We start from the raw sequence: 22,944 nt of genomic DNA, 5'->3' as shown, positions 1-22,944 counted from the left end.
ATAGGGTAAATCTCTGTCGGTTTTATACACAGACCATTTTGACGCATTTTAAGTTAATCTTTCTTTGTTCGTTCAAAATCTTATTTATATTTTATAGAAGTAAATTATTGGGGACGGAATAAAAGACCGATATGTAAACTATAAATGGAAATACGAAAATAATATTTTAATATAACAAAAATATTTTAGTATAACATGACAGAAAGAATGTGCATTCGTGATAAGGACAAGACAAAAGTGATTTTGGTTGTTCGGAATGCAATAACCGCAGGAAAACCATGAAATTGGCAGTTGCGATTAGCCAAGCTGGGCCGAGCAAAGTTTTAATTAAACGATCTCGAGATCGTGGAGATAGTGTTGGGAATAGATTGGAACGGATAGATTGAATCGAAACGTTTCGAATTTAACCGCCGGTGAACTTCGAATGCTATTGGCATATTGCGCAAAGAAGAAGAAATTGAAATTTTATCGGATGTTGTCTCGGAAACTGAAAGATCCGAATAAGTTATTCAATGCAAATTTTTTTATCGTGTTTCATATTAATTAAATTTTTTTTATTAATCATACGAAAATTAACCAGATATGTATACTTACGATGCAGTGCTTATTACAAATAATGTGTATTAATTTTCTAATTCTTATTTGCGATTAACAAAATCCTTTGGAATTTTAATTATGTTTCAAAGTGAGACACATAGTTGCGTTATACATTTTGAAATGTTCTCGAAATTGCGATACATATTAGTGCATTTTAAATTTCATTTCAAAATTCATCTTTATTTCCTACTAATGTTTTTTTTTTTTTTTTTTTTTTTTTTTTTTTTTTTTTTCCGAAGACGTTTGTTTTCAACATACAAGTGCATTTAAGAAATTCTACTCGTGTTATAAGCATGGTCTTTTAATAATATGATTATATTATGATATATAAAACTGTATGTATTATAATTACAAAGTTATAAAGTAAAACTCGATATATTTCCAACATTAAGAGCTAAGCTTCTTAAAAACCTTTAGAAACTTCTTACGTATATCGCCTGCCTTCTACAAAACGCTATGTGATATCATAATATACAAAAAGCAGCATCTCCTTTCATTCCATTTTTCATCCGTTCTCCTTGTCATTTGAGAGTCGTAGATTGTGTACCCTTCCATAAGAAGCACGATCATGAAGAATCTTTCTTCTTCACCCTCTATCATGATGACTGATAAACGACTCTTATTGACCTTCATCGTAATTTCATTTGCACATTTACGCATCACGAAACTCGACGGAGGTATCGAGCCACAAACATATAACAATAATGAAGATTAGTTTGAAAAAAAGAAAACATCAAGCACAAAGATATTTTGCATAGAAACAAACGAAAAATTTTAATGCTGTGCAATTAACTCTTTATTATCAGCTCGTCGAACAAATTATTACTGATATTTTATTGATCTATTTATTTAACTTTTATTGTTTATATTACAAGATAAATATTTTTTTAATTTAATGATATGTATGTGTGTGTGTATATATATATATTTTTTTTTATTAATAAATATATATATATATATATATTTTATTAATATATATTATATTTTATATTTTGCTGTCAGTATTTTTTGTATAATTAATCATGATTATTGTAAGTTCCGAAATACATAAAAAAAACCAGTCATTGTTTTTCCAACTAAGCTAGTATAACAATATAACAATATAATACAATAATGTAAGAAAAGATAGCTTTAATGGATATTTCTGGCTCCGACTATATATAACATAAATTATTGATTTAAATCTTCTCAGATCGACTACACGGGGAAAGCGGATACATGAGCAGCCCTGAACGTGGTGGCGGGGTCGGTTCCGGAAGCGGAAGATATCCACCCGGGCCTTACAGCGCCGGTAGCAGTTACGAAGATCCGTATTATTCGCAATATTCGGGCACCGTTACTCCCGTTATCGACGAAGAAGCCAGGTAACCGGAGTTTCACGCATTTCCGATAACTAATAATGAACCGCGATTGTACTTAATTGCAGTTCACAACAATTAAAGAGACACATTGTACTGTGGCTGTAATTAACAAAATTACTACATATTTGAGTATCTTAGATTTCCAATTCTTTTTATCGATAAATTGTTATTGAAATCAATCTGATGGTGAGATTAATTTTTATAAAAGTAACATAACTTTCTGAGATGTATAATTTAAAATCTAGTTTATTAATCAAGTTTCAAAAGAGCGCGAGTGAATAAAATGATTTCAGTTTTTATTCAATTATAAATTTATATGTTTATATAATAATATTTAACAAGATTATGAGAATTTGTTATGGAATTTATATTTAGCCGTTATATAATTTTTTAATTTAAAATTTAATAATTTGCAAATTGATGAATGTATTGTATAAATAAAAAGAAATGTAGGAAATCTAAGATGTTGTATGTAAATAATAAAATATATATTTAAATTTTCACAGGGAAAAAGTAGCAGAATTTATATAACCGATAACGACGAAAGAGAATATTGGATATCTCATCACGTTGAAACTCACTTCATTCGCTTTATTGGCATACATATTTTATTTACGTAGAATATATTTTATCATGCTGCTCAAATATATATATATATATATATCGGAACCGGTTGAATTTATTATAAAAGTTGTGAATAGAATTACAATATTATTAACGCAATCGCAAATTTAATATGGATAACGGACGTTTTGTTCCGGCAAATAATTGATCGAGAAATAAGTGCACAAATTAACTTGTTAAATATATATAATGTGATGCCCTTAATAAGAACTTCCATATAGTATATCCAATTCGCGTAAACTTTACATCTGTCGAAAGATTTTCCATAAAGTCAGAAACGTGCACTCTGCCCGGATGAATAAACTCCACTCACCTGGAAACCAACCCTGCCCATCCTCTTCCTTTTTTCGCTTAATGACGACCCCCATGCCAGCAAAACGTTGTCGTCTCTGTTTCCAACGTCTCGTTTCACCCTAGACGACAGGCTAACCTTCTTCACTCTATCTCTCTCTCTCTCTCTCTCTCCTCTTTTTCCCCATTACTGGTCTCCGCACCGTCGTTCCTCCACTTGGATGTCTGATAGCGCGGATGTGTATGTCTGTTGTGGGTGGTGCAGCGATACGGAGCTGTTGGAGGAATCGTACAGCCTTTACGGCGTGAAACCACCGGGACGTCCGCCGTCTGGTCCCCCGCGATCCCCGTTCCCTACGGGGGCGGCACCCCCCCTGCCATCCGGCGGACAGGGCTACGACGCTACTCGGTACTGCACCCACGTGTCGCACACACACACATACACACACACAACTCGTACCTCGCCTGCGTGTTAGTCTTGCGTAAAGCGTCTGCCTGGCTGTGGAATAAAAAAAAAAAAAAAAAAAAAAAAAAAAAAAAACACCCCGAATGAGAAAAAGAATATAAAACGAGAAAGAAAAAAAGAAAAGGAGAATATATAAAAACCGACCACCACAAGAATGGCCGGCTGGTTGTCTAGATGGATGCTTATGAATGAATACGGGTTGCACGAGTATCGTTTCGAGCGTACTTCCCTCTAAAAGCAGGACAGTGGCGAATCCGGGACTCCTCCATTGGCAAATGTCTTTTTTAATTTCGAGAATCGATTGTACGTCTCTCGAAATGTAGCCACAATTGACGATTTTTCTAAATAACATAGATGTTATCTAAAAGCTTTCTAGGAAATTAAATGATTCAAATAATTTATCTTACTTTTGAGGAGGGAGAGGGGGGGGGGGATCTGGATTTCCCACTGAAACGGAGGTGAACACGTTTAACGCTGTTGTCTTAGGATGCATGGTGAAAAACGTCAGATATGAAAGACTTAAAATAATTTCTTTCATGTTTGATTGTTCATAAATTAGATACATATTCATTTTCAGCTGTTACTATTAATAGGTAAACTTTAAATTTTGTGAAATATGATATATTATGATAACATTGGTACAATTAAAATCATATCTCTTTTTAAATTTTGTAACTTTGATAAATTTTATTTATATGAAATTATATAAACTCCATAGTATCATAAATTTAACAAGATTTATAATTCGGTTAATAGTGACAGAAAGATTTCTTTCATTATAATACGAATATTATTCATAAATATATAGAATTATTATGAATTATATTTTCTGCCCATTTTGAGATAACCATGATCCAATTAGTAACAGATTCGTTTATATTGAAGAAGACGAAATTTTTTTCCTGTAACTCGTTATTTCACGGATAAATGGAATATTTCCAGTTATTTAATTGCTATTCCTGAAGCCTGGATATTAAACTGCAATATTGATCAGTATCTATCGCTATTCATTCAATATAGTAGCGTCATCCGAATCATTGTTCATCTTTCTTTTCTATTTATACCATTATACACATTTCTAGTATTTATTATTTAATATCCTATTTATGTTACCCATATTTTAGAGAACATTCTACGTATACTATTGCAAAGTAATATCAATTATGCTCTCTATACTGCTCAAAAACAAGATGTGTGTGTGTTTTATATGCCATATGTATGTAAATATGCCATAATTAATTGTGACTCGAAGATTGTATATGACACATATAAAACTATATAACTTGTAACTTTCAGTGGAATGCAGCATGCCGATTAGCGATCGTAGAGAAGAATGCATTGGTCATATACAGGGTGTTTTGCACGTACCGCAAAAAAAAAAAACGGATATACACAACCACGTATCATAAAATTATTAATATGCATCTGAATAAATTTAACGAATAACGTAACGAATAATTTTTTTATAAAATTCTTTACAATAATTTCCTCTGCAATAATGAACATGATAGAGTCAACAAAGTGTCTTTGTTGTCCTTAATACCATTTCCATAACAATCCGTGTCGCGATCATCAATATATCATGATACATCGTCATATTTTTATATTTTATAGATAATTATTTTATTTTATATAAAATCCCTGCATACTTTCCTTTATCCTTGCTTTGTTTTTGTATAAAGGTGATTAAATTTTTATACAAGTAATCGGATTATTTAAATTGCATTAAATAACAACAATTTTAATGAAAGATATATTTTTTCCATTTAATATATCGGTAATAAAAAGTTTATATATTAAAAACATTATATTATTATTTTTATTTAAAAAAGCTATATCTGTAATAAATTTATTAGCCACGAGGATGTTCGGAGGCTGTCACAAACATTCTCGTATGAAAACTTTCTAGACAGGATTAATACTTTATGATGGAATGAAGTACATATCGGAAAACTGAAATGGATTCTCTCGTCGGCCACACAAACCCTCTCGCACTTTACAAAAGTTATACCAAGTTTCGAAATTGACCGCCATGAGAATCGCGTAAACGATCTGTTCCGTCGTGCGTCACATATATCACCCTGTATATCATTTTATGTACTGTCACCGTGACGTAGATTAGGCACTGCTGTCACTTGTCATGCAAAACGATAGATGCACGTGATTAGCATCGTGTTGTGTAACTCATATCCGATTTCACCGACAAGAAATATAAATTTACGATGGAATTTTTAGATATAACGTTGTATAAAAAAAGAGTTTCCTGTGCATCGAAAATTGTTTTACGTCCTTTCAGTGAGAACGGATATGTGTAGAAGTTATTATCAGTTTTTATTATTATTTACATAACATAAAGTCTCTCGATTTCTTGCTTTAGAAATCAGATAATGCCATTTTATTAGATTATAAAATAATACTGAAGAAAATACGTGAGATATAGATACAACATATATATTAACATTTTCGTATCGATATATCATTTTGTCTTTTATTCGCTGTAACATCATTTATCATCATTTTACGTGACATCCAGTTTATCATTACTATCTTCTTTATTACAATAATACAGTTTAAAATAAAATCTCTTTTAATATCAAAATTATTAGAAATAATTTTGATTAGTTGATTAAAATATCCATTAGTTGATTAATTTAATAAAAACGAAGCTATTTAATTTTATTATGCATCTATCATACTTTGTGACGCATGAAATTGTCCAAAGAGATGATGATAGATAACATTTGTCCAAAGCTATGATTTTTGCAGCATCGTTCACACGTCACGTTATCCATTGTCGAGAAAATAAATTCGAGATTCTCTCTTTTTGAAACGATAGATGTTGCTGAGATTAACAATATCATGATACTTTAACGGAAAATTATCTGTCGCAGGATAAGAGTGGAGCACATGGAAAGACAGTTGGCCAATCTGACCGGTCTCGTGCAGAAAGCTCTGACACACGCTCCGCACACCAGCCCTTCGCCACGAGAATACTTGCAAGTCCCGCCAGGACGAGATCCTTACGCGAGAGCCGCAGGTACGTGTCCCGTAAAAATCATCACAGCTTTGCTTTTTCTCTACGTTTTTTCTGAATTCTTTTTTCTCATCTAACATGCCATAGCATTGTTCTAATCGGTTCTCGGTAACATACCATCGCGAAAGAATATGAACTTGTCTCCAAATCAGAAAATATGATTTCTTTCTTTCTATTAAACTTTATCTCTGATTTAGCGTGATCTTCTTCGAGAAAATAAATTGCAACAATTCCATCTTTCTATAACAAGATTAAAAGTTTACAAAATTTTTAAAACGACTGTTTTATTATCTATTAGATGCCGTATTAAAAAAAATTTTAGTTGGAAAAAAATTCTTGTTATTTGTATGTAATTTACAACTGAGAATTGACTCTGTGCGATCTTTTCCTCTTTTGAAAAATTATGTGCAAGTGAGATTATATTTCTACGGAATAATGAATAATATCCAAGAAGTTACGAAATAATTCTAAATATCTTAACGAATGAGAGAAAATTAACTTTTTGCAAAAGAAAATTGATATTTTCCTTAAAGTACGATATAAAATAATCACGTTTCATTCTAGACGAATTTAATAAAAGATTATAAGTAAAATCATTCTTCTTACTTTTGAGACAAATCGTGTAGATGTCATCATGATTTAATCTTAGCAAATTTTTTTCCTAACAAAGACGATCGATTTAGTGTTCTAGCGATGTCATCTCATTCAGTTTCTTCTATATATTTTAATGCGTATTTTACAAAAGAGCATTCACTTAATTCGCTAAGATAGTTTCAGCTAATAAGAAGCATCATATGAGAGACTGCTACACAGCTTATATATGTATAAAGTAGTCTCTACTAATATTCATCTGTCCATTTCATCTGTGCCTGTTCATCTATCCACTTCATCGTCTTTCAACCACTCTCAGACATCTCAAAACCACTTTTTTAATTATAAACATTATCATGTCTTAAACGTATCATTAAATCATTAGAAGCCGAAAACGAGGCGGCTACGTCGATCTTTTAATGAAATAGACTTGATAGTTAATAATTATAATTTCTCCTTTGGCATAATTCAGATCATTATAGATAAGAAATTCAAAAAGAATGTAAATGTCAAAATGATAATTTCGATAAATAAAAACTCACTATTATTAAAACTATTTTACAATTATAAATATAAAAGTGAAGCACAGATAATAGGACTAAGAAAAAAATAATACAGAAAGTATATATGAAAATGTATATAGCGTATAAGAAATTGGCAAAAATTTTTGGCATTTGCATCATTTTGTATTTTCAGTCTTGAACGATTTGTAATAAACGTCGTAGTCGCCTTCTGGATAAGTCGCAATTCACTGAAACGACATAACTTTAGATATAAACGTGCGTATACATATGTATGTTGCATACATACATGCAGATATACATACATATATATTGGAAGAATTTATCCCGTGAATTACGCGCCAGCAACAATATGCCAATTATTAATATCCAGCATATTTCGAAATGAAGTTGAAGCTGGAAATGTTCGCATGTATTATTTAAAAAAACGCGGTATACATATATTTCGAATATACGTCGATATCAATAACATAGTTAGTATAATAGAACAAACAAAATGGAACAAAAAGTAGCGAATTGGAAATATGATAAATAAATAATTGATTAAAAAATATATTGCTATTAATTTATTTTATGTTGATTAATATCAAAATTAGAAATAATTCGCGGGCGATATATTATAATCATATAGTTTTGGGATTTAATAAGAAGCGCAAAAAAAGATCTGAAGCAAAAAAAAATTAATTTAAATCAATGGATAAATAATTGTATACATTGTTCGTTGCTTTCAACGGTATATTGTTGCTCGTGATGATACAATCTCACGGATTGAATTCTCCGAAACTACCCTGCTGTACAACTGCTTTGTTATTCCGACTAACGCACACACCAGGCGCCGGGGATGAGTTCGACAAACATTCTAGCTCCAGCTCTGCCTCACTGCCAGGTGTGTCTCTCATCTTCTTCTATCTTCTATTCACCTTCGAATCATTGTATAACCGCTCTACTTATATATACATATATATTATGATATATATCTTTATCTTTACTTGTATAGTTATATATACATATTTATGCATATTATATTTAACGTTATCTCTATCTTTTAATTGCCGTCAATAAAACGCGTATCCTTTAAAATTCAAGTGTCTCAACCTGCCGTTACAGATGACTCGTACTTAAGGACTGACGTTAAACCGCCAAAATTAGGCAAAGGTGCGCTTCAATATATGTTTCCTTTATATACACGCACTTGCGAATGCTCTCGCAAGTGCATTGCCGCTTCTCATATCTCGCGTTATCATCGTTATACATGTCGCACACTCTCGTGCCTCTCTCACGTTATTTTATCTTCTTCTACTTTTTTCTCTGTACGATCTTATATATAATTTTACGATAATTTTCCCCCAAAAGTTTAACAGCATCGATAATTTTAAATTTTTATTAAATCTGTAATCACATCCGTAAGATTATCCTTTTTTATTTTTTTTTTTTAAGTCGTGATTATCTTTTCGTATTCAAATCGCGCGGTTATTTTTTTCTCTTTTGTTTTCCGTGGAAATATAAAAAACATCACTTAAATAAAATAATTTAATTTACATTTATTATGTCCCCTTGAACTATCTGCGATTTTCGTTTGCACGATGCGTAACATCGAAACCTTCATATTTTCATAATCGTTTTATCCGCTACCGGCTTTAGGGATGATTAACAGAAAAACAGCTGCTTAGAAATGGAAATTACTCCGCAATTGCAATGATTAAAATATTTGTAAATTAATTTAAATTTTTGAAATCATACAATTTACGAAGATATCAAAGTTGAAGCACAATTTTTCCAAATTGAGTTTCTAGATTAATTAATATTTATCTGGTAAATAAAACTTTTGCAATTATACGAAATTATTATACGAAAATATACCATATACCTAAAGCCGGCGCTAATTCCACCCGGTATACACACATACACGCTTCTTACGCTTCTTAAGATATATCACGGAGAAATATGCTGATCAACATCTATTGCAGACAAGTCGGTGTCGTTTGAAAAGTCAGTGTCCTTCAGTGACGAGCCACCAGATATGAACTCCCCCAAACAACACTCCCCGCAACATGCAGGTAACGGCTACCGCACGTCTCGTATAAACGAGCAAAAATGTATGCTAATTTTAAGCATGCTGTCAGAATATCGAATCACACGTTGTTAGATCGTTTATCAAGAAAGTGGTAAAGTGGTCTTTGCCTGAGCGTTAGCCTAATAACCGAAAGCAAAATCCAAGAAAGATTTTTTATTTTATAATGCCAGATAAATGTACACTGACGATGAGAGATTCTAATATTTTTTCTTAATTATCTAGGTCTTGCCGAAATAACAAAAACTGCATAATAGCATAGGAATGATACTCGAATGATATCGAGTATTACGAATGATTGTTTTGCAACGAACAGAAATTGTATGCAAATTTGCCACAATTTATAATCGAAGAATATATCTTTGAGTTTGATTTCGATCGAAGTTTCGAAAGACCTATAATTAGTTGAAATCTCTGTATTTCAAAATCTTGCAAAGTTCTCGTCTGATTCATCCTCGACTTTGATTCGACTCGATCGTTGACACGTTGAATGATCAATCGCGTTAAATGATTCTTTTCTGTATTATTAGCGAGAACAAATTTATAATCAATGATGTCAAAAATGATATTGTTTATAATAATTTAATTTAATTTATGTGCATATGCATATATGCATCGTGTTATTCCAAGGAATAATGTTACACAAAAATGGATACACATGTCAAACTTACATATTTTTCAATTTGTATCATTATTTCATTCAATTTATTTAATCTTTATACAAACTTTTTTAGCTATAATTTTAAATGAATGTTCTAAATTTAAGTAATTTGTTTCGACTTTCAGTATACAATGAATATAATATTAATATTATAAACACAATTTAATCGAAGGAAAATTCCATAAAAATGAAAACATATCTATGACAATATATCGATTCCGTCGCGATAGCGAATACTAACGCAATAATCTCTAACGCCTTCTCATACAATTCTGCAATGCCTACCACGACTAGCGGACACAAAACCCACGAAACCGGCAATCAAATCCTCCACGTTGCCGAGGATGTCGTCGCAAGGTAAAATTTTCCCGTGTTTCTCTATTAAGAGTGGAATTATTCGGCAAAATTTTAGAGAGTCTATATTTTTCAAACAACAAACACAAAATTCGTACATTTATAAATACGATTTAAAATGTTATTTCTCTTAAAATTTTATTTATATATATATATTATATTTTTTATATTTATAAATTCTTTCTTTTAAATTTTTATATTTTTGATATCAGATAATATCTCTCTAAGTACTTTTTTTTTTTTTTTTAAGATACGCTCGTTATTCCAATGATATGAAACTAAAATTTTGTTAAATTAAGATCACAGACATTGAAAAATTCTTGTTTAAAACAAAATTCAAGATAAAATATTCTGTTATTACATTAAATATATTAGAGTAACTTAAATATTTTTAAAATGTTTAAATATATTTAATGATCGCAAAATAATTTTGCAAATGTCACATTATCCGAATAGTTTCAGTCTTAATGTATTATGCTTTTCCCTTATATGTGTCACGCTGTGTCTATATATACGTTATTCATAATGGAGCGTCGTTCCGTGTGTTTGATACGATAATTTGCTCTATTGTCCCGTCGTTTCGAAATTTTCTACTTTTCAATTTTTTATTCGTCTCCTGGGACGACACTATATGGAGGGCACCGGAAAATTGTAGGTCTATTTTCGATAAAGAGATGAGCGCTGTACGTCGACGTTGCTGGATTTAAACGAATTAATGTGTTTATTTATTTCCATATAAATCGATTTTCAAGGTATGCGAGAAAAGCAAACTGTACAGTCCAGGCAAAATGGAAAACGAATAAATTAAGCGTTATATACAGAGTTTGCATGTCTTATGTAAAAGTCATCAGAAACACATGTATAAACGAATCTCGGAAAAGTTACTTTGAAAAATCGTACCGCAATGTCAATCATATTCGGTGACCAGCTAATATTTACTCGATGGACAGAATTCTCTCTTTCTCTCTGGTTTGTCTCCTTTTGAAATTACATGCGTAAGATTATAAAAATCATGCGACTTTATCCGAACGAGAAATTCATACTACATTTCTCTCTTACAATATTTTGCATCATGTTTTAAATCATATCATTTGACGACAATAGTCGTTTAAAGAACATTTACGATTGTTTTGCTCTTTTCTCCGTGCCCTTCATATATTGTATCATCGCTTTGACGAACAATCGGGTTGCGCAGCGCTTTCGCGCCGAACGTATGTTTTTCATACGTGAAAAACGGAAGACACAATTCATACGTTCGTATCATTTTACGGGACAATTGTGACGAATATATACATTTCTTCGCTTCGCATTCGATGCTCGCGCGCGATTTCATTCCTTTTTCTTTCTCTTTCTCCTTCTTTCTGCTCTCAGACCTCCGAACGATATATCACGGCTGTGTATCTGCTGCCGCCGATCGCTCGAAAGCGTCACGGTACATCCGTCTTATACCGTTTCACCCTTCCATTTCCTCACTCTTCCTCGTAAATTCATTCTTTATTCATCTAACTCGGGTGTCGGAACTTATTTTTATTTGCCCGCTGGAACGACGTTGCTTATCACTGTCACGTTGCATATCATGGGATCGGTTCATCTGGAACTATCTGACATGTAGAGCGTGTGACATACACGCGGCGCGTTTGGCTAGAGTAGATGCACTGGTAAATGTATCAGTTGAAAGATATAGATAATGTTAGATAATTCGATTCTCAAAAGTGTTACATTCTATCACTTATGATTTTATTTACAAAAAAAAAAATAGTTACGGAATTTTATAATAAATAAAAGGCATATCTATCTCAATTAATCATGGAAATTAATGTGCATCTATTCTGTCTTTCGATGAATACACATGAAAATTTGTGCATGCAATTTATATGAAATAGAGAGCTCAGGAAATTAAAAGACGTGTGGATACTGACATCGCAAAAGAATTACTTATTCTTAATATATCGCCAACTCGATTGTCGTCGGTGAATATATCGCTGCGATAAATATCCGTCATCGACGCGTCTATCCGTAAAAATAATTACGCTCTCATAAAAAGAAACGTAGCACGCATTAGCGAAATATATCACATATCACAAAGAGTATTTATATAACACGCAACACAAGCACACGGTCCTTGGCTTGAAACACCGACGATATTTTCATCCGCCAATTAGGTCATCTACCGTATCCTTTTTCCGTTCTTCCGTCCTGCCTTTCGTCATCCGTCCAATAAAAATTGCAACAATAAAAAGTGACGGTAAAATTGTGTCGTCGCCGACCTGTTTAACTGTCGCCTCCGTCCACTCATTACTTAGGGCTCGCTCTTCTATCGTGCGAAATTGTTACAGTCAACGACGATAAGTGACAAATGTCAAGTCTAATCAGCTGATTGAGCCGCCGTACGCACGAAATTTCGCTGACGAATCATTTATCCGTCATTGCGGCCATAGCGTTTCGCAAACTCTACTTGACAAAAGCGAAATACAATAGGATGTAGATTCGAACAATACATGTATTTCATTTTAACGATCGAATAAGAAAAATATGGAAAAGTTAAAATATATACAATTATATATCTTTCTTGATTAACAATTTTGTGATTAATTATTGCCAGAATTGAGAATTGATTGAAATAAAATCGGTCGATGATTTTATTCAATATTCTCTCCAACAAATTCTGTAATTAATTATGAAAGAAATTGATGAAATTGCATTTATATTTGCATTTTTCATTCGCATCTCTCGCTGTCGGTTTTTTCGTCACTTCGAATTTCGCACGAAAGGAGGAATGCGATACGGCTTGAATCCTTTATATGTTGGCGGAGAAATCTTCGCGGTATATCTGCGTTCCCTTACGCATAGATGAACAATTGCAGAGAGGGACAGGCACAAACCGACACCACCGCCGAAACCGGCCGCCCTTGTGGCCGGCCAATACGTATACAGGGATCTGGCGCTCACACCGGAAATGTACAATCAACTGCGGGGTCTTCAGAAGAAAGCGAAGGACCTTAGGCAGGAAGTGAGGAATCTCAGACGCATGTCGCAAGCACAGGCCCATACAGTGCGCGAAACGATCAGGGACACGTTTATCACCATTAGGTATGAAAGAACTTGTGTATCTTTTTTTTATGTAATTGAATCGAAAGAAAAATCACGATGCACAAGTTTTTTTTTACAGATATTGTTTTAATATTACAAAAAATATATATGTATAATAAAATTACATAACACGCAATATCTTGGAAAAATTGGTGGTCATTTAATTTAACTGATTATTTTTACAGGGCTATGTTATTGTCAGGAGGAGATGCGGCCTGGACAGCTGGAGACACGGAGAAGATTCGACTGAGTCGCGAGGAAGACCTCTACAAGCAAGAAATGATAAGGCTGGAAAAAGATCTCACGTGAGTATTATCATTCTGTTGAGATGATGCTTTAAGAGAAAAGAAAACAATTCGAAACGCCGCTAACGAACGTTCGCGAATTTCAGCGAGCTGGAGAGTACCGTGGAGGAGCTTCGTGGTAACGTGATCAATAGAAAGACGCGTGTCAATATGTCGGATGTAGAGAATATGGCTTTGATATTGAGTAAATCCAGGTAAGCCGCACACGCGCACTTCGATTTCACATGAGCAGAGAGTTGCGTATTTATACTAATTGTAAATGTGTCGCTAGATTTACGTCTAATTTTTGTACATCGAAATTTTTTTTTTATACTAATGTAATATATTTTTATATACTAATGTAATAATTATAAAATTTAAACTAAGATTGCGTATCAATTATTTTAATAGTTAAACGCGTAGTTCTTCGCGTTTGATTAGGTATAATTTTGCCTTTCAGCAAAACTGTTGCTGACCTGAAGGTACGTTTCCCGAGTCTACAGGAAGGTATGAAGGGTCTACTTAGCTCCGAAATGGAGAAAGTGGTGCGCGAGGAGAAGTTTCTTAAGGAAGAACCCGAACGATTGGAGTCCGCGTTGAGACGTTGCAAGAAACTCACCGGCACATTGGTGACGCTCAAACGGTATGACTTTTTATTATTAAAATATTATTGACACGATGATTCTAAACAAGATAGCTAAATTTGTTATGCAACCGAAAATTATCTTAAGGGATAAAATAATTTAGAAGGAAATTATTATATAACATTAATAAATATAACAAATTTTGTGAAAATTATTAAACGATACATTTACCATATTAAATGGTATCAATTCTAGATTTATTAAATAAATTCTTTTAAACTATTCATTATAAATTATACATGACAATAAATGTACATATGTATAGTTCTTGTAGTTATGTCTAAGTTGCAATTATATTAATTAATGATCCAATTGTCATTATCGTCGATAATCACTGGAACATGCTTTCTAGTAATATAGCCGCTATATAATTTTAAGATAAAGATTGTCAAGAAAATCAATCTAATAATATGCTGACATAATTGCCCGGCAATATGCATTTTCTTCCCACAAAGTGTCTTTATGATAATAGACATTCTTGTAAGATTGGCGTCAGACAATTAAATCGATCGATGTCACGGCTTCAAAACTTTCTGTGTATATGGCACTCATTTTTAAGGACTATTTAAAATCACTTGTGAATCTTATTCTTTATTATACGCATTACGGATTGAAATTATCTCCATGTGCAGAAAGCACGATGCATGCGAAATTATCTCGCTAACAAAATTTATATAAAAATAATACCGGTTACACGTTCTTCCTTGATGAATTATATAAATCGACAACATATAGGGTTGCCAAATTTTCTTCCTGATCAAACAAAAGTTCGGTTTCTGCTGTAGCTTGGCGTCGGTGCAAGAGCAGCGATTACCAAACGCAGCGAGCGTGGATGCCGAAGAAACGCCACCAATAACACCGACGACGGCACAGCATTCCAAGGTAACCGCTCCATTGTCCCCGCTCGCTAGCTCGCTCGCTCTCTCTCTCTTTCTCTCTCTCTCTCTCTCTCTCTCTCTCTCTCTCTCTCTCTCTTTCTTTCTCTCTTTTCTCTTTCTCTATCTATTTACCTTCTATCGAGATCCATCCTTTTTACTCTGATCTCCTACTCCGACTTCTTCGCTCGTCGCACCTGCGTAAATCGCACCTATCTCTGGCTCCGAAAACACACGCCACTCTCACGTTGCATGCGATATTCCCGAGTTTTCTCCTTGGCCGATTCGCGTATCACGCTTGAACATTTTTATCCGCATTCTCCTTCCTCCTCGGCTTCCTCTTTCCTAAGGAAGAAGAAAAAAAAAAGAACCGAAATAATTATGAAAAATTGACGTTAGTTACGATGAGAATTTCGCGAGTGGAATCTTTAATCGAAAAAAATTTCCTGAATCGCGTTCTGTGATGTTGCGAAGGTCCTTTTCTTCTGCGGAGAATATCTATGTAATCGTGGTACGATTGATTGCGAACGACGCGAATTTCTTTAGGAATCGTTCGCTTTGAGGACATTCATCGGGTCGAATTTTCCGACGATTGAAAGCTGCTTTCCTCGTACGTCCCTTCTTCGTTTCGTGCACATTTTGTCGTGTGATACACTTTGTCATGAGTGGCACGGCACACTCTGATCCACGTGACGATTGGAATTTAGAAGATGGGCACGAATCATATTTAACGTACAAATTATAGACGTAATATAAAAATAAAAGACGTAGATAAATAATAGAAAATATTATTCGATAAATTTGAAACTAATTTTTTTTAACAAATCATTTTAACTTGAAAAGCGTTTAATTACTTTATGCTATTAAAATATTTAAAAAATTGTAACAGATAACGTCTTAATATAATATTCTCTCACTAAGATAAAATAAATTATAAATAGTATTCTACTAATATTTTAAATGGATGTCTAAAAAGTTTTTTTTTTTTTTTTTGGAAGGTTATAATAGATAAAACTCGCGAAAGCATTTATTACTTTTAATTATTATTTATATCTATGTGGCAATTTTTAGTATACATATACCGATGTAATTTAATTTAAAACTTTACTTTTCCTCGCGAAAAACTTTTTCTAAAACTATAATTTTTTTCCTATATTACTAAAGTCCTACATAAAACGTGGAGTAATAATTTATCATACAATTATTTAAAAGGAACAAAGTTATACGTAATATTGACAGATTTTTATATATTATCTGGTTTTTTTTTTTTTTTTTTTTTTTTTTAAGTACTTAATATATAAAATTATGAATTATGTACAAGATGATACATAATGCAAACTCGTAAACACGATTAATGAGAGATGAAATTGTAAAAGAACTAAGAAACTATGATCGTGCCCATCGCAACTTCTTGTTTCACCCCTGCGAATTCATTCAACCAAACACTTTTTGACATAACGGCAACATTACAATTTGCTATCTATTAACAAAGTAGATTGTCGATGACATCACTCCATGCTTCGTAGATTTTTCTTATCCTACATAAGTAAGCCGATATAGTATTTTGCAGTGAGACGTGTACTATACTACTCCGACCACCGCTTACCCCGTATCCCCATTATGCTAACAAGCGCATGCAACGAGTGACATAGAGTTTGTTCTGGTACATAAATATGTCTATAATCATATACGTAAAATACTTGTTTCTCTCTTTCTCTATCTCTCTCTCTCTCTCTCTCTCTCTCTTTGCGTACATATGCATATACTTGTATACATATCTACGTTATATACGTATTATGTATATACGTACAATAATTTGTCTAACATACACATACACGCGCACACTTGTGACGCTGATTAAATAGTAGACATCACTATTAAAAGTCTGTCTGTTTGGCTGCGTCCGAATATTAATTGAATTTTCGACGTGTATTATCGCACATATTGTAACTATAAATTTTGAAATTTTATCTTAATATTCCCACGTCAAAATGTCGAACAATTGTGAATAAAATTATAATGCGCGTATACTTTGCTATCACAGGCAATAAAATTTATTATTAATAGTAATATATAAATGTGTTTTTTTTTTTTTAGATTTTTATCAAAATACATGTATATATATTTTTTAATTATCGTTAAATTTGAGTTTTTGCTCAATTACATATAATAACCATTAATAAATTGTAGCACAAACGTCAATATTAAATTTTAGGCTTTGAGATTGCTAGATTAGTTTAAACTAACATTTCATACGATTATCTGTATTTTTGAAGCTGTAAGTGGAACAATGATGGTATAGTCAAACAGACAAATCGATCAGTGTAGCTATCGAAATGGTAGACGCACATTTATGAAACAATTAACATATGTGGAAACTACACATTACAATTTTTTATCTATCGATCAATATGAATAGTGATATAATTGTTGGCATTAGTGTTAATATAGTACGACAAAGTTTTGCAACATTTGTCTTTTTTTAATGTACTTCGTCATCCGATATCGAAATAAGAATTTCAATATTTCAGTAAAATTATGCAAAATTAATTAAGCAATATAAAGTTTTGCTTATACTTAGAAAAATTATCTTGTACAATTTGTACGATATTTATAAGCGGGAAATAACGCACAATTGCAAAATTGTGTTAAATCATGAATATTATATCACGAGGTAAAAGTATGCAATATCGATAGATACAACAAATTTTTTTAATTGAACATTTTTCTAAAAGCCTCAAAATTAAATGATAAAAATATTAAAAATACGCGTGTTCTTTTCTGCGCATTTGCAACATTTGAAATGTACGGGTGGATTTTTTTTTTTTATTCTGTATCACTACCGTTTATTTTGGATCACTACCGTTGACAGTACCGTTGACAGTAAATCTGACGTAAATCTTCTCTCAGGAAAGATTAAACATATGATTGCTTCATCTCTCTTCAGATGCGTCGTACGCAAATACACTAGTGTACGAGATATATTTTTAGGAATCTGCCACTCACTTGTGATGTATATCTTAATATGAACAAGATTTATCACCCGTCATATTCTCTCAGGAATCCGATAATTGCATATAGCACTAATTGAATTTATTAGTATAAAAGCATAATAATTTCACTTATTATAATAATTAAATTACAGCGCTCCGCGTTATCCGACATAATTGTCGATTATCGATACATTTGCGCAAAGATTTTTATTTCCTGATTTACAATTGTGACGGAAATCCGTTTAACAAGCATCTTGCAACGGTGACAATCTCGAAAAATGCAACAGTTACATTTACACTCGTGTGAAATACAATCGAGTCTTTTTCGTCTTTTTCGCCATACACGGTTCTCCCGAAAATAAAAAGTCACATACTTGGACATGATGATGGCTCTCTCTCTCTCTCTCTCTCTCTCTCTCTCTCTCTCTCTCTCTCTCTCACTCTCTTTCTCTTTGATTTTTTTTCTCTCCTTCGTTTTTCCCTTCCCTCGCGAACTCTCGATCTCTTTTCTTTTTTCAAAGTCACGTCGTTTTTTAATATGATCTTTTTTCGAATCGACGATGCAACGGAAGCATTCCGGCGGAAATAAAAAATGCAATTTTCCTGCAATTTGTATTTCTCTCTCTCTCTCTCTCTCTCTCTCTCTCTCTCTCTCTCTTTCTCTTTCTCTTTCTCTTTTCTCTTTTCTCTTTCTGTGATATGAATCCCTCCACCCTGTTATCCGTAAAACCAATATTTTCAATGTTTGCTGTGCCCCGATAGTATAGATATTTTTTATACATTTAGCGCATGGTGTGACAAAACATTCGTAGCCGTCGATGCTTATCGTTCATGAATATCGGAAGAATCGAATCGCTCGGATCGGTTGTCTCGAGCTTCTCTTCCTCTCCCTCTCACTTTCTCTCTCTTTCTTTCATCGTCATTCATTCGTTTCAAGAGCGATTCGAAGATTGCTTTAATTTCTTCAGAATTGTATCAAACACTGCTTGCTATCCCATAAAGCGATTTCGCAGTCTCGCATCTTGCGCTTTGCGTTTCACCATGCGGATGATAACAAGATGAAAATATATAGGAAAGTTCTCATTCACAAAATTGCGCAAAGCGCAAGATACGAAAAGCTATAAAATCGCCTAAAATGGTATAGAGCGCAGATCGCTTTTACACCTCGTTTTTTCGACGACGCTGATCACGATGTTTTGTCAAATCATTCATAAGTGTTAGTTGTGATTTAACGACGGAAATTTGCGTCGCGACGAGAGTCTTCCTTTTTTTTCTTTTTTTTTTTACGGGCATCTCGTAATTCGTATCACGACCGGGTGTTTGACCGGCAACGCCGACCAAACTCGACGTTGTCGAACGCATCTTTAATAACGTACGTAGCGAAAAGAGACGCTGCTTTGACGAAGATCTCTTTTTTCGCATCTGTTTTGCAAAAATTGAGCGACGCGGATTAAGCAAGTTATTATGCATACGAAAACTATAATAGAAAAATAAAATAGAAAAAAAGAATTAGAAGAAAAAAATCGGAAAAAAAAACAAATATAAGAAACAAGTTACAGCTTAACAAATAGTGAAAATAATATTAATTTTTTAGTATGGCTGGAAGTGGAGTACTAACTTCAAGGAGGCCATACAGACCAGTCACGAGTAAATTTTTACTTATTCATATTTATAAATTATTATATAATTATTATTACTATTATATATATAAAACTACCGTTTATTATTCTATTATTATTATTATCATTATGTCATTATTATTATTATAATTATTATTCTGTACTATTTTTATATACATATACACGAATATATATTATACATATACTACACGCATATATATATATATATATATATACATACATATACACGCACACATATGTATCATATACGATTATTTATATTTTTTTATCAATATGTCTGCACCGCAATTATCATATCATCGATGATTGTTAATCTTTTACGGCACTCCGGAGTATTCCGCCAAATTCCATTTTTCTTATTATCATATTACAAAAAATGTAAAATGAAAGTAGAAATTTTTCTGTTTCTTAAATCTTGTAATTTATTAATTCTTTGCATATTCCACGCGCAATCATTGTATAAATTAGTTTGCACATCAGATGATATATAAATTCATAAAACAGATACTTTAATTATGCTAAAACTTTTTATGATATATAGAATATTAATCTTGATAAGATAAAAATATTGGAGAAAAATGGAAAATTTATCCTCATAATAAATATAAATAAAATAATAATAAATTTTCTGAATCACATAAAATCAAATATTTCTGGCAGTTTAGCGAAATTCTTCGGAGTAAATCCAATGAATCTAATCTTTCTATCACTACACGTACTACAGTCATTTGACATTCTACCTTAAACTCCGTCTTGATACATGCTTGTTCTGACAAACGAATTTTATTCTTATTCTTCGACTCTCAGTTTTTATTTAGTCGCGTTCTTTTTATCATTGTGCTCTAAAAAAAATATTATACAAACTACAAATGCTTTCCCTTTTCTCAAGTCTAAGACTGATTGGGAATATCGGAATAGCACAGGCGATTTTTGATTGTATTTTTTTATTAGATGTTTAAAGATTGAAATAGGTTTGTAGATGAAATGAAAAATGTCAAAATGTGCAGTAGATATGAGCAGTTACAAGACCAGCGAAAGATCGTTTGTGTGATAATTACAATAAATTCTTCTGATAATATATTACGCTTTTTTTTTTAATTATTGCTTTTAATTAATAATTTTATGTAGGCGAGCAATATAACTTTTTATCGTTTATATACATTTTTTATATACGTATAAAACTCTACGAAATCACAGTCTATAAGATTTTGCAGCAAACAATTTTTAATGAAGCTTTAAAAATTGTTCGCTTATTTATGATATAACAATAACATATAATATTTTTGAATTATATTTTATTATTATATTTATTTAATTCTCATATTAGGTTTGCTTATTAGTCTTGATATATCGTATTATATTATTTGGATTAAATACAACATTATATATAAGTGTATACATATATAATTTAATACATATAAATTGATATTTAAAAATCAGAAGTATAAATGCTAATAGTTTATATCTTCTAACGTAATGAAAAAAACGCTTAATACTTTAGAAATATTGTCATTTTCTGGCTTGTTATATATATATATAAATATATATAAATCCGCTTATCTCTACTGCACGTTTTTATGGAGCACATTGAGACGAGAATCAAAGGCACAAGAAACGCTGCGCGATTTCTCATTTCTGTCCTGAGATTATTTTGCACTTTATTAATTCCCTATAGCTTTACACACTATCCTGCTTGAGATCGTTCCGAATATTTTGTTACATATTAATGCCTGAGTCCGAGATACGACGAAAAAGTATTTGTGCAGGCTTTCGCGTATAAAATTCATACCAAATTTTCGCGAAAAGACACGTTTATGTATAACACGTATATCTCAATCATAAACACACACATACATATACACGCACACAGTCCTAAATATTATATGCATTGGCTAGCGTCACTTGGCCAATTTAAAAGACAAGCAAACCTTCATTAAGATTCTGCTGTGCTATACGTCTTTGATTTTAGCGCTCTCACTTGGCCTTTTTTGCAATATACATATTTACCAATTAATATATATATATATATATATATATATATATATATAATATTTTTTTATATATACACAACATGTTTCTCCTTCTTGATTTTCTCGAGCATCCGCGCGAGCACTTCCGAGCTATAGCCTTAAGACGCTCTTGCCGATTCGAAAGACGAAGAAAAGCGAGCGCTTTCGTTCATCGAGCATCAGCGAATGTCGAGGATTGTTTCGCAACATGGATGATATAGGATATTGATTAATTTTTGATATTTATCTTTCTTAAAACTTCTTTTAAATTTTTCAAGCGATTTTATCAAATATTCTTTAATCCTAGAATTCTTCTATGATCTGCTAATTTTAAAAAGCTAACTGCAAATTTAAAACGAAGATTAATATTTTTATTGCGAAAAAGATATATTTGTTATTTACGAATTTGTATTTCTATGAGAGTCCAATAAAAAAAGGTTGATTTCAATTTAATTTTTAATATGATTCGATTTGAGCATAAAAATCTAAGGCATATCTAAGAAAATGTCTAAAATATATCTCACAACTTAAATGAGAAATCTCTCAAATCTTTTTATACGACAACTGTTGGACATTTATGTTTATTTTATGAAAATAAAAACGTGAGAACTTTACGGCGTACTTTAGCGACAGATGTATACAGCATCCATGATCGCTCTCATTCAAATTTATTTTCGATTCCGATGATGCGAAACGGTCAACGACGCGATGTAATACGCGAAAGTAGTAACGATCCATTATCGTCAGACACACTCGCTCCAATCCACTTCTTATAGTAAGGTCTTACCCTTTGTCCGTACCTCGTTTTCTAATATCATCTTCGACATTTTTCAAGATT

The 22,944-nt window shown here is 32.2% G+C and overlaps 1 protein-coding gene across 21 annotated transcripts in view; it reads left to right on the top strand.

Annotated features, from left to right (window-relative positions):
* LOC138936556 (uncharacterized) overlaps positions 1 to 22,944 on the top strand; it is a 170,561-nt gene that overhangs the window by 139,663 nt on the left and 7,954 nt on the right. For 10 of the 21 annotated variants that reach the window (XM_070302033.1, XM_070302032.1, XM_070302030.1 and 7 more), the window contains 12 exons: positions 1,790 to 1,961; positions 3,139 to 3,282; positions 6,231 to 6,376; positions 8,318 to 8,371; positions 8,572 to 8,640; positions 9,453 to 9,542; positions 10,512 to 10,574; positions 13,436 to 13,661; positions 13,847 to 13,966; positions 14,053 to 14,160; positions 14,406 to 14,588; positions 15,375 to 15,471. In XM_070302033.1, the coding sequence (XP_070158134.1) occupies positions 1,790 to 1,961; positions 3,139 to 3,282; positions 6,231 to 6,376; positions 8,318 to 8,371; positions 8,572 to 8,640; positions 9,453 to 9,542; positions 10,512 to 10,574; positions 13,436 to 13,661; positions 13,847 to 13,966; positions 14,053 to 14,160; positions 14,406 to 14,588; positions 15,375 to 15,471 (1,472 nt within the window). Of the gene's footprint in view, positions 1 to 1,789; positions 1,962 to 3,138; positions 3,283 to 6,230; positions 6,377 to 8,317; positions 8,372 to 8,571; positions 8,641 to 9,452; positions 9,543 to 10,511; positions 10,575 to 13,435; positions 13,662 to 13,846; positions 13,967 to 14,052; positions 14,161 to 14,405; positions 14,589 to 15,374; positions 15,472 to 20,051; positions 20,105 to 22,944 lie in introns of all 21 variants that reach the window. The other 11 variants (XM_070302051.1, XM_070302048.1, XM_070302050.1 and 8 more) reach the window with 8 other exon arrangements.

This window comes from Polyergus mexicanus, unplaced genomic scaffold (genome assembly GCF_030449975.1).
Source record: "Polyergus mexicanus isolate NDT 795.1 unplaced genomic scaffold, iyPolMexi1.0 SCAF_9, whole genome shotgun sequence".
Lineage (NCBI taxonomy): Eukaryota > Metazoa > Arthropoda > Insecta > Hymenoptera > Formicidae > Polyergus > Polyergus mexicanus.
Note: the sequence above shows the minus strand (reverse complement) of the source record. Positions and strands in the feature narration are given on the sequence as shown.